At 44.9% G+C, this 12,548-nt stretch overlaps 2 protein-coding genes and 1 non-coding gene across 6 annotated transcripts in view; 1 reads left to right on the top strand and 2 right to left on the bottom strand.

Annotated features, from left to right (window-relative positions):
- The window catches only part of taf7 (TAF7 RNA polymerase II, TATA box binding protein (TBP)-associated factor), a 175,620-nt gene that overhangs the window by 156,837 nt on the left and 6,235 nt on the right, over nucleotides 1-12,548 (top strand). The window lies entirely within an intron of this gene.
- On the bottom strand, nucleotides 83-7,637 carry cstf2 (cleavage stimulation factor, 3' pre-RNA, subunit 2). 3 transcript variants are annotated; one of them, XM_037460600.2, is made up of 15 exons: nucleotides 7,489-7,637; nucleotides 7,174-7,252; nucleotides 6,828-6,997; nucleotides 6,588-6,724; nucleotides 5,347-5,466; nucleotides 5,104-5,226; nucleotides 4,661-4,790; nucleotides 3,693-3,752; nucleotides 2,531-2,545; nucleotides 1,877-1,976; nucleotides 1,417-1,616; nucleotides 962-1,080; nucleotides 615-698; nucleotides 394-526; nucleotides 83-310 (listed from the first exon to the last, which is right to left on the bottom strand). In XM_037460600.2, the coding sequence occupies exons 1-14, from the start codon at nucleotides 7,583-7,585 to the stop codon at nucleotides 401-403; spliced, it is 1,560 nt and encodes a 519-aa protein (XP_037316497.2). In that variant the 5' UTR covers nucleotides 7,586-7,637; the 3' UTR covers nucleotides 83-310; nucleotides 394-400. The 3 variants fall into 3 exon arrangements, with proteins under 3 accessions (XP_037316497.2, XP_037316498.2, XP_037316499.2); XM_037460601.2 differs by lacking the exon at nucleotides 2,531-2,545; XM_037460602.2 differs by lacking the exons at nucleotides 2,531-2,545; nucleotides 3,693-3,752.
- trnav-uac (transfer RNA valine (anticodon UAC)) lies at nucleotides 9,453-9,525 on the bottom strand. Its single transcript has one exon. It is a non-coding gene; the product is annotated as a tRNA-Val (tRNA).

Raw genomic sequence — 12,548 nt, forward strand, 5'->3', positions numbered from 1 at the left:
CCAGGAGGAAGACTTCCTTTAGGCTGGTCATCCGCTCAAGTGGAACTTGTTGCTTCCTTGTATACAATTAAAGAGATTTGAATGAATTTTTTCTGTTTTATTGACAAAACATCCAAACATTTTCCAGGGAAAAGAATTCACGACCACCGATTCCTGCTTTTATGAATCAGTTCAGCATTCACTCAAATCTGTCACTTATTTTTAAATCGATAAGCAAAAATCTTTCATACAGAGACGGATTTAAAAAACAAACTATACAATCCTCTGCATCAAAAGGAGACTTCTTCGGGCCGGTTGATGAAAACGAGTCCTGAAATCAAAATGTGTGTAGAATCAGAAACTACTGCAAAAGCAAATAGAACTTCATCTTAGCCTACTTGAAACTTCTCTTACAATGTTATTACGGCGCCCCGCCTGCAGTCTTCTGAATCTGCTCTTTGAGGATGAGGATGCTCTGCCGCTGCTCTGGAGGCAACATGGCGATCTGTTCTGGGGTCAGCTGCAGGACCTGCATAATCAGGGCAGCCTAGAGGGGACAAAGGCAAAGGTCCAAACGTGCTTTGCTCAGAGGCCCTTCAGCCCACAGACTGGAGAACCGATTAAGTGGCACCCACCTTCTCCTGGTCCTGTGTGGAGACCTGGCCCTGCCCCGGACTGAAGCCGCCTCCTGATGGGGGGCCGCCGGAGATACCGGGACCCTGCAGGACAATTGGGGAGGGGGGGGGGTCAATGATTGTCCAAATGTCCTCTTCACCTAACTTTGACAATGCTTTTTGTGTGATGCCTGATGTAAATGTTTATTTCGCTGGCATTCAACAAGAGCAGATTCAAATTCCTGGTGATATTAAATGTGAAGAACCTATTACTAGACCGTTTGTCCTTCCACAGGTTTTTGCTTAATTGATTTTAACTTAAGGAAAAAAAAATAACTGGCACAGCTGGAGACAGAGGCAGCAGTTACCGGTCTTGGAGGAGCGTTTTGACCCATGTTATGAGGAACAGGAGCTTGCATTCCAGTCGCCATGGGAACCCTCTGGCCAGTCACTGGACCACGTGCGTCCATCGCCCTCGGGTCGCGACCTGCAGGAAGAAACAGACTTTGCGTTGGGAGCCGTGTCGGTCCGTTCCAGAGAGTTCAGCGGGTAAATTCTAACGAGTGCATGTTTTGCATCAACATCCCTCTGAATGAAAGATTCACAGAAGTATTAACTAGAAGGAAGCAGAGGTTTAGCCACAGTAGTAAGAAGAAAAAAAACGTGTTTTTCACGTCAAAGCAGGAGTTATCCTGTAAAAAGATCTCACAGGGACAAAAGGCTTTTGTTGGGTTCTTTGCACTGGAACAGAATGCTGACAACACGCAGTCATCGCACATTGAACTATCGTACGTTTCCCGACTGATTCACACTGAGCGGCTACCTCTGGTTTCCATTGGGGGGCCGCGGGGCTCCATCATAGGGGGCCCTCTGGGGTCCCCCATCATGTTGCGTGGTTCACCCATGGGCGGGCCTCTCATGTCCATTGGAGGTCCTCTCATATCCGGAGGGGGTCCACCTGGCATTTGGCTCATGTGCACAGGTGGGGCTTGATGGGGCGGCGGAGGTGCCATGTAACCCCGGCTAAAAAAATAAATAAAAAAACACACCAGATAAGAGCGATTAAATATCTTTCTCATAAAAGTTTAAAAGCTTTTTAACCCCTGCTCCAGTTGCCAAATCAGATTACATTTGAAATTATTAAATGACTGGCCAGTATAACATAAGTTGAGTTTGAATACACCAGGTTTTTCACTAAAAGCGTAACAACAGAAATGAAAACCTAAGTGAGGAGGGAAGCTTGCACCAGGCTTTGTGAGGAGGGGGGGGGGTGTGTCTCTTACCTGGGCTCTATGACCTCCCCTGTGACAGACAGTAGAGTTCCTCCTCTGGGGTCGTTAGGGCCGTCGCCCAGCAGGCCTCTGGGGGGGATGCCGCCTGGTCCTGGGGCAAAAATCACACATTCAACACTTTCAACTCCCTCAAAAAAATGTTTTTACACACACACACACACACACACACACACACACACACACACACACACACACACACACACACACACACACACACACACACACACACACACACACACACACACACACACACACACACACACACACACACACACACACACACACACACACACACACACACACACACACACACACACACACACACACACACACACACACACACACACACACACACACACACACACACACACACACACACACACACACACCTTTTCATTGGCCAGGAAGTGTTTCATTGACAATTTGGTGAAAATGACCGGTGAGACTTTTGGGGTCAGGTGAGCACTCACAGTGTACGTTGACCACATCAAACCTACACAGCAAGATGTCACAACACACAGGGCAACGTCAGGAGAGGCATCAGGGACACTAAAACGCCGTCGGGTCGGCAGGAAGAGGGAGACTACCGGTTCAAACCACATCACACACACTGGCGACAGTCCTGACTCGAGAGCAGCGGCCTACTTGTGTCCTGTGACTCTGGCGTTATTTGGCCGCGAGGACGTCGTGACAGGAGGCGTGCAGAGAAAAGGACAAGGAGGAGGTCAGTGTTCTGGTAAATTCGTGTCAAACACCGTGAACAACGGGGCGCCGACGTTTTGCTCACGTTCCGTTCGGCAGGTGCAGAGTCCTAATGGGACTAATGGGCCAATTAAAATCTCTGGTTGCCAGATCTACGGGATAATAAGTCTAAATGATAGATAGATGGATGGATGGATGGCCTCGCCCAGTAGTTGCGCAAGACAAACTACTTCTGCTTCGGTGGAATCAGCGATAAAATCTTATGCCATGAATAAGCAAAACACAATCACATCGTCTACGTGATTCTAGACCCCTTCAAACATAAATTCCCCCAAAAATCAGAGATTAAGAATACTGCTTATGGGTGTTTCATAGATTATAATTTACTTCTGAGATCTCAACCTTCCTACACTACAAACTAGGCACGGAGTCAGATTTAGTAGAGATAGGAAGGTTCACATCTGGTTAACTGCCCATCGAGATCCGTATAGCGCTGGCAACGGACACTAGAGATGGGGAAGATCGTTGTATCATTATGTAGAACAACTTGGTCCTTTCCTGGTTATAAATGCTGCATCCCAGTAAAGTCATTTCTGAATTCATTCATTCATTCATTATATTCAAATGAATGATTTATTTATTTTCAAATAAAAGTGTTAATGATTTCTTGAAGTACCAAAGAGCAAACAGTTTCTATTCCAATGCAAACGCTTGCATGTGCACATATTAACATGATGCACTCCATCTATCAACCTCCTCTGACATCAGCCTCAGCATTAATTCTGTGGTCAACAATTTTACTGTTAAAATTATAAAAAAGAAACTTATCTCCATCAGACATTTAGCGCCAACAGTGCCATTGTAAACGCTTTTAGTCCTGTTCAACCGGTACCTGTTCACATGCACCCGACCCAGATGAGGCACGTTGGATGACGCTCACGGATAGTTATCCTTACGCAAACAGGCTAAAAGGAAGCATTCATATATCCAATAGTGAAAAGAAACCGCACACAGTCTACACTAAACCCCAGCAGTGTTGTGCATTTTGACACATGTAGCCTCTCTAGAAGAGTCCTGCGAGGGAACCGGAGTCGTACAGTGATACCTTGAGGCCGCTCGATAGCAGCTTGCCCAGACGATCCTGTGGGAGAATGCTGAAGGTTTCCTGAGCCAGCATTAAAGTGAAGAGAACAAGAGACACAAGACTCAAGAGAGCGGAGCAGCACTTTAGCAGCATTTTGAAGTGTGAACACACACACACACACACGCACGCACCAAGACGTGTAGTATCAGATACTTAGGGGAAAATGAAGAGAGATTGTCAAATGGATTATAATCTCTTAAAGCACCTCAGCTGCTAATCAGGCTCTGGTGACACCTAGTGATCCCAGTGGGCCATGGCATTCAGAGCTTCAACTTAACAACAAAAGGAAAAAAAGGGCACTTTGGTTGTCGTTTTCCTCAAAATAATTAACTAATTTCACACAAATAACCGTTAAATAGCCAATTGTGAGTGAAGAACAGCCGAACCATCTCATCATGCAACCATAAAAATGCACGACCTTTGTTCTTAGTTTAGTTCAAACCTGCTAAAAGAGTGATGAGGGCAAGGCCGCTTGCACTTCTGCATGACAGTTTAATGCCACTTTAATATAATTAATCATAAATAAAATACTGTAAAATGCCAAATCCATTTAGCTGCTTAAATAAAATACTGCACTGTGGCGGCTCACTGGAAAAACATTCAAAGCATAAACAGGACCGACCCTGGTTTGAGGCCACTTGCAAAGGAATTTCTCATCATTATTATGTTCATTGTTTGTTACTTGGTAGTTGATTATTGAATGTTAAACCCACAGTCTAGAAAAGGCCACCACTTACACCGACCAAAATATACAGCTTTGCGCTTAAACTATGGGACGGGTTATGCGTTGCAGATCGTATTATTCAGCTGGTGAAACAATGCGACAGTCACACCTCACACACAGACCCTCAATGCCCTCAGTGGTACACTGTGTATACCCTGATGCCCCCATGGAGATGGACCTATGCACACAGTTTGACGATGATTACCTGGAGGCCCGACTGGTCCTGGTAACGGCCCTTGTCCCGGTCCCGGTCCTGGAACAGGCATCGGTCCGGGGACCACTCCCATGTTAGGGGGCTGCATCATTTGAGGGGCTCCATTGACATGCATTCCAGGCTGGTAATATAAATAAATAAAAAAATACAAACAACATGATCGAATTTGCTTTAAGTTTCATCTTCAGTGCCTTTTTTTACTGAAATGAAAGTTAAATGTCTAAGGAAATCTGAGACTGACTAAATGAGTAAATCACGACATTCGCAGACTACAAACTGCAGCATTGCTCTCTAAAGCCGCCCTCGTCAATATTTATTCATTAGCAGCCGCAACGTCGCGTCCTTTCCCCCAGAAAACGGTGCGTGACCATTTTGCAGAACAGAATGGATGAGACTGGTGTGACTTTTAAAGAGTGAAGGAAGGCAGCATTCACCCCGGGCTGCGGCTGGGACGGCGGCGCGCTGGGCGGGAGGGAAGGCGGGTTGAGCGGCGGCGCTCCTCCAACCGGCCCACTGGAAATCAGAGGCTGGACGGGCGTCTGGCGGTGGAGCATCTTCTGCGGGGTGGGGTGGGGGGTACATGGAAGAGCATCTCTCAAGAATGTGCAATGGTTTAAAAAGGGCTTTTGGCTCCCTTTCACATCTCCTCATTCCTCCCTAATCTGGTCCGCTCTCACCAAGGCGATCTCAGGGTCGACAATCCGCATGACCACCTGGGCCTGCAGCAGAGCATAGGCCAGCTGGGGGTTCTGCAGCAGCATGTTCCTCGCCTCCTGGGGACTGTTCTGCACACACAGCTGGAGAGAGGGAGAGATGTCACATTTTCACCAGACAGGAACTATAAGTGGGGGGTGGCTATTAAGTAATAAGCCACTTGTTAAAAGTACCCTTTTTGTGATTCAGGTACACACCCAGAAGCAACCAGAGCGATTGCATCAGCACTAAACATTAAACAAAGATGTCCGGCGCCATCGCTGCCATCAGTATCCCAGCACTCACGCTGTGATCAGCATATGGCGCTGTGGTGCAACAAAACACTCTTCCAGTCAGAGGGGAGAAACGTTTCCCTTTTTTTTTCTTTCCTCGAGCCTAATGAAGAAGGCTGCCAGGTGTGCAAAGATAAAGTGGGATAGAGACGCTACAGCACAGCCTCTGTTAATGAAAGGGAAGAAGAGCATCTGCAGACAGTTGGCACCATGGAGGGGATGTAAATTAAGAGAAACATTTGCCACCATCTTTTATCTTTTGAGAAGTGGGTGATGCTAAAAACAGTGAGCAGCATTAAACATACCATCTGAGAAAATTCATTTTAGCGGAAAAAATAGTAAGTATATTTTCAGGATGCCAACTGAAATTGAGCATAAATTCACCAAAATATTGCATCAGTTTAACACAGTAGATATTCTTCAGACTCTCAAAGTCACTTATTAGCTTAAGATATGGACAAGTTTTATTTTTTTGAAAGAATACTATTTAATAAATAAGAACTTTGATGAGAAAAGGATGAACTAAGACTCATGGTTCACTTTGAATTTAAGTGAAAATATAGTTATGACTGAAAACTAACTGGCTAGTGACATCTGGAGGGTTATTGGAGGGGGTGGATTTTGGGCCAGTTTTATCTCAAATCGAACCATGTTTGTAACCTTTTGTGCCATTAAGGAGAAATGACCCAATCCAAGTGTGATGCTCACTTATCGATTGAATTACAATAGTAACGCAAACATGATGGCTGATTTTTCTCATAAAGTCGAGGCAAATTGAGATGTTGCTCGACCATGAGACAGACCATTACTCTCTCTAAAAATAAAAAAAAGGTCTCTAAGGGCAGGAGACACTAATTTGATCCATGACATTGGGTGGGAAGAGCATCTGGAAGTACTTGCCATTAAACCAAGTAGGCGACGGAGCGGCCTACCTTCATCTGCTTCATAAGTTCAAACATCTGCTCAGGGGGCAGACTGGCCACAGCTCTGCTGATGGACTCCGGAGCTTCTTGTGGCTGGATGTTATCTCCATAAGGGGACTCGATGATAGGGGCCCCCGTTCCCAAACCTGTGCAAGACAGAACGAGCAGACAGCATGCATGTAACATTGAATACTTTAGTTTGAAACAACAACAAAAAAGAAGTAACGCCACGAGCAAACCGGTGGTTACTTTTGAGCTCTTCCTTGTTTTTCTCGCTGGCTGCGTTGTCGACACGCAGGGCCCGGCCACTGAACTCTCTCCCGTTCAGGTTCCGCATGGCACTGAGGGCCGTCTCCTGGTCTTGATATTCGCAGAAGCCATATCCCTTCGGCTTTCCCGTTTCCCTGTCGTACACCAACCTGACCACAAAATGAGGGGGGGGGGGGGGTGTCCATTCAAAACAAACTCAGCAAGCATGCAGATGCAATGGGATTGCGTTGGGGTGTTGGGACCTCGCTAAACGGAATAAAACACAAACTCTCTCGTCAGTGGGGTTCGGGGCACGTGAGGACGAATGGTTCCCTCTTGAACTCACCTGAAGCTGACAACAAGCCCCACTTCAGAAAAAATGTCTTTCAGCTGCTCCTCTGTAGCCTCATACGGAATGTTCCCAACTACAATTACAACAATGAACATATTAGAAAACGTCAAGTGACAATAATAATGAATGCACGTTTTCATTTAACTTCAAACGAGTATTTTTCTCGTTGTTCTGGTCGCCAACGTATGTTTGTTCCCTCGTTGCTAAGCTAACAGCGTCGCTAGCCGGGCTACCGATGACGGCCGGCTTTCACTCGTTAGCCGCTGCCTCGTTGACTTTTTATCTGTTCTAACCGGCAAACAAACCTACCGAAAACCGATCGCAGTGATCGATCGACGGCTGGGTCTCTGTTCGCGGCGAGGGCGGCGGCGGCGGCGGCCGCAGCAGCAGCGGCTAAGTTCGCCATTTTGGGGGAGACAAATGAATGTGACACCCGGAAGTGAGACTGAAACAATATCCGTTTGGGAGAAAGGGGGCGACGTTCAAATAGCAGCAGTGCGACTTTTCCTTAACCTTTTGTACAATTCATACTACGCGCGAGCTAATTGGTTTTCTTTTAAATAGTCTATCAATAAATAATAACGCAGGATTTACCGAAACGCAGAAAGGGTCGAAGGAGTTAGCGTGTGTTTGAAGGGTGAATAGATGGCGCTGTTGTCCGCGGTTTACTCAGCTATTCGATCCTAACTACTTGAATGGATCACTGTGACAGAAATATGAAATGCCCTCAGCTGATCATCCCTCAGATGATTGTAACACAAGTTCACCGCGCGTGAGGCGTGCACCCAAAGATCACGCGTTCTGCAACGGAAGATTTGGTGAGTAATTCTTGATGAAATAAGCCGGTTTTTCTGACCTTTCAATTGTTTATGGGTCCACTGTTGTTCATCTTAACTCTAAATGTAGCTATGGGTGATGCAGGTTAACAGTTAGCACGTGTAGGTTAAAGCCCGATGAAATACGCAGGTGTGGAGGAGCATTTGTGTCAACCTATTAACGTTTATTGTCCTCACTACATTAATGTTTGTCCAAATTGATCTATGCAGCTAACCTGTAAAACGCATGTCTGTTAATCAACTTGCGTTGTTACACATGTACACAGCACAGCACACAGTGAAACGTGGCCTCCGCACATAACTCAGTGGGCAGCCCGGATGGCATTTGATGGCACTGCTCAGCCTGTTTTAAAAGGAGTTACATGCTTCATTCGAATCCATTCAGTTATTCATATTTTCACAATATAGGCAGCACAATAAAAATAATTAGGTTACCGGCTTTCATTTAGCTCATGATTGTATTTAATATTTGGTCTTTAATTTGTTATGTGTAACTCGGCTGAATACTTTTCAGGGGAATTGTGCATTGAAAGCACCCTAAACTTCTTTTTATGTTTACTGTAATGTAATTCCCTGTCTATCTCTGTCTAGCTCAAACTCAACTAATTTCTAGAGATGTATGTATGAAAATACCATTTGAATTTGTTGTAGTAAAAAAAAGTGGTATGTGGTAGAGGTCATAGCTTCAACGCAGTGTAATGCTTGACGTTGTATGCAAACAGTCATAATCATGGAGGACAAAATACAGTTTTTATGTCGAAGCGTCAATGCACACAAACCACAAAAAACACTCTGCTTAATTATAGTAGGTACACCTTTACAATTTCATGCGTCATCAAATGCTACAAATGAAACCTGTGGGAACATTGTAATGTTTTCGGAGATACGGTCTCAGAGTTGTTACAACTCGGCTACTATACTCAATTCGATTCATTTTATTTTGTATAGCCCAAAATTTCAAATGACAAATTTGCCTCGAAGGGCTTTAAAATCTGAAATAGATTGTAGGTGTTTTTTTAGAGATGGGATTTTTTCATTCTGCATCAAACATCAGAAGGGCCGCCTAATACAATGGAGTTAACTTCAACACCACTGCAGACTGAACCTCTATTACATTACATTTAGTCATTTAGCTGACGTTTATTTCCAAAGCAATGTTCAATAAATGCATTTCAACCAAAGGATACATGTATTTATTATATGCATAACGTTACAATAATAGCTGTCTGACAGTATCACTGATCTGAACAGTGTGTGTATGTTAAGATAAAATGTTTCCAGTATTTTCCTGATTTACAGAGTAAGGTGTGTGCGTACAATGAATTTTCTGACGTTGTTCAGTAAACATCGATGTTTGAATCGTCGTTAAAATCAACTTATAAAAGCAAACGTTTGAAAAGCAGCCGATTACTGTGCAAAGGAGGCGAAAAAAATCTTTGGTTCCACTGGGGCTCGAACCCAGGACCTTCTGCGTGTAAAGCAGACGTGATAACCGCTACACTATGGAACCAGATATGCAGGGAGCACACAAGCAGCGTATTTATAGTCACGAATGGCGGTAAAAAAATCGATGACATTGATTGCACCTTCGTGGGGTTTTAAGCTCTAGCTCGTGTGTGTTTCTCCCCCCCCCCCCCCCTCTCTCTCTCCTCTGCGGGGTAAATAAATGACACAAGGCGGCCGCTTTGGTCTGCGCAGTCGGTCAGCTCGCTTCTCTCCTGAACCTTGCGCGAGCTGCGGGTGATTCTGCTTCCGCTGCGGGTCGAGCCGTCGCGGGACGATTCTCTCTCTCTTCTGGCCGATCACAAGGTAACGTCGGCTAACATCCGGCCATGAAGTGAGCTCACGCGGTGTCCGCGCCGCCAGCCTGCGTTCACGCTGGAGCCGACATGACATTGTAGGCTGCATTTATTTAGAGGGCTAGGCTTATCCGCAAGGGACCAAGTGTGAGCGAAGTAGAAGAACAATGTGTGAGTGTAAGAACAATAGCACGCCGTTTTCCACGCTGCGGGACAGTGTGGTGCATCTCACGAGTAGTGGTTACCTTTTGCCAGAAAGAAAGAGCTGTCATGAAACTTGACTAGATGACATAATTGTATAGGCTTAAATGACACTTTACCATATTCAAAGTAATAAAAATCCCATATGCACTAACTGCACTGCTGTAACCAGTGTTTTGTTTAGATTGTATAGCTGATGGAATAATTGTTTGGCATTTACATTCAAAGCCCTATAGAGAATATAGACTACAGTATAATGTGTGATACACATCAATACGGTTTATCAACAGGTGCCAGCTCCATTGTTAGAGGCCCGTTAAAATAGTTTTTAGGGAACCATGGCACATGTCACCTTTTTTTATTAATGCACTCATTACTCCAGCTCAGAATTAATGCTGTAAACAGGAAAATCAGTCTAGTCGGTCCATTTATTGATCTGCACCTCGAACGACTCTGAATCAAGCAGATTTTTTTTACCAAACTGCAGAACAATTCTCAGAGTGCTGCCGCACGGAGTGATTCTATCAAGGTGCACCTGCGAGTGTTTTCCACTGGCGTGTGTGCGTCAAATGGATCCGTCACAGTCGTCGCGCTCATTCCTGCTCTTAAGTTCAGGCTGCATGTTCTCAAAGCTCCTTTAAAAGTCTGTCTTGCCTTAGTTTAATGGTGTGGATTGCGATATCGGGGCTGGCCTAATCGGTCCTACAGGAGTTCTATCTCTTTTGCCTCTTAAAATTGTCCTCCTTTGGCTTCGTCCTTCCATTTATATCCTGTTTTAGGCTCTCCTATGCTGCGAATGGGGTCAAAATTAAATCCTGGGCTACTTCTGCTCCACACTATTTGAAATTATGTTCAAATACATACAACTTGTGAATGTCATACTCCACAGTAAGTTTTTTTTTGCTGTTTTCCCATATTGAATTTTTAGTTATTGGAATCCAAGTAAACATAAATGGAGCAAGTTTCGTCACTTGATCAAGTAATCATGGTCTGCACAGAATATGTCACAAAATAGTAAATTCTTCAATAGTGAATAGTGTGAAATATGTTTTCCTTTTCTTCTTGCTGACTTTGTCGGCTCCTTTCTAAATTTGTTGGCACATTGCGTTCCAAGTTCAAAGATTCTCCTTGACCTCTAGTTCCATCAAACTCACACTCCGATCAATACAATCGAAAATACCATGGCTCGCAATTGGAATATATTGCTCCACGGTGTTGCTAGTGGTGGAAATTCCCCCTGGATACCTTTAACACCTCGATTAAACCGATACAGCGCTGTGATTTAAAGAGATGGGTTAATCTGTACGGGTCGAACTCACGTCGGCCTCCTTCTGACCAGGGGTGGACACAAGCTGATGCGTTATAACTGTGATGCACTCTCGAAGACAACCCAAAATAAGTGTGCATTGGGTTCCCCTGTTAAAAAGGATTCACCGTTGGTTGTGGCCGTTTTGGAGGCCCCTCTTCTTGCACGCACTTGTGTTTCCGATAACGCTGTATAGACCCTGCAGAGAGGCTCGCCTGCAGTGCAGGCCATCTCTTCCAGTAGCATCTGTGGCCTCGGCTCCTGACCTTCTGCTATTACCGGTCCCGTCTGTGTGCTCTTCCTAAGAAGCTACTTAAAAACCATCACCAGCCTTATTTCACTAGGATTACACAAAGGCATTTCATCAATCGACCCGAGTGATATTTTGTCATGCAGGTCATTTTTCCATTTTGTGTTCTTGAATACCAAGCTCTGAAACGTTTGAACCCGACTTATAGAACAGCGGTGGATACAGTTTTGTTAGTGCTTCTGAAAGAGTTTGAAAGTGATTCTAAAAACTCAGCTGTCCAGATACTAAGGATACTAAGACCTCACAGTCAACAGCTCCCAGTGTGTCTGTTTCTTCAGTTGACAGTACAGTATTTCCAATGAATCTTGCTCACAGGTCAGATTATCCACAGCAACAGAGATCATGATGAATTTCCATAATGAAAATGTGCTTCCACGTGTCGGGATGGCAGAAGCAAATCCAAAAAATCCTCACAGGATGGAGGGTGAACACGTGTTTTTTACATTTTTTTAGTGTTTAGCAACAGTGGAGGTGTCTTTGTGACAGCTTGTACGGGTCAACCTGGTGGATGGTGGCTTTTAACCGCTTTAATGAAAGCATTGTTCATTTAGGGCAAAGTCAGCCGCCCTAAAACGATGTTGTCTGAAGACGCCTTTGGTTTACTGTGGGGCCTCTGAACGTGCGGCTTAGTCAGAGCGTCACAGGAGCATCTCGGGTGCTTCTCTTAGAGGCTCAACCAGCGGCACTCAGCCGAAGGACTTCAAAAGGCACAGGAGAGACAGTTAATTGTATCTTTCACTCGCTGCACATGGACAGCGCCAACCATTGCCTGCGTCCTTCATGGTTCTCACATCCCGTCGTTTAAGTCTTGAACCTTTCACTGGGCTTTGACTCACTAACAGCAGCCTCGAGTTGTTATTCATTTACGTGATTGTGTTGCAGTGTTTTCTTCAGAATTCTATATTTGTCTCCTTCTT

Source organism: Pungitius pungitius, chromosome 2 (genome assembly GCF_949316345.1).
Source record: "Pungitius pungitius chromosome 2, fPunPun2.1, whole genome shotgun sequence".
Lineage (NCBI taxonomy): Eukaryota > Metazoa > Chordata > Actinopteri > Perciformes > Gasterosteidae > Pungitius > Pungitius pungitius.

Excerpts from the sequence above, each read along its gene's own strand:
- cstf2 (XM_037460600.2), bottom strand. The coding sequence starts at position 7,585 with ATGGCGAACTTAGCCGCTGCTGCTGCGGCCGCCGCCGCCGCCGCCCTC. Across the intron at positions 4,791-5,103 it reads CGTCCCAGCCGCAGCCCGGG|CCTGGAATGCATGTCAATGG; the intron begins GTGAATGCTGCC and ends TTATATTACCAG. Across the intron at positions 527-614 it reads CCACACAGGACCAGGAGAAG|GCTGCCCTGATTATGCAGGT; the intron begins GTGGGTGCCACT and ends TGTCCCCTCTAG.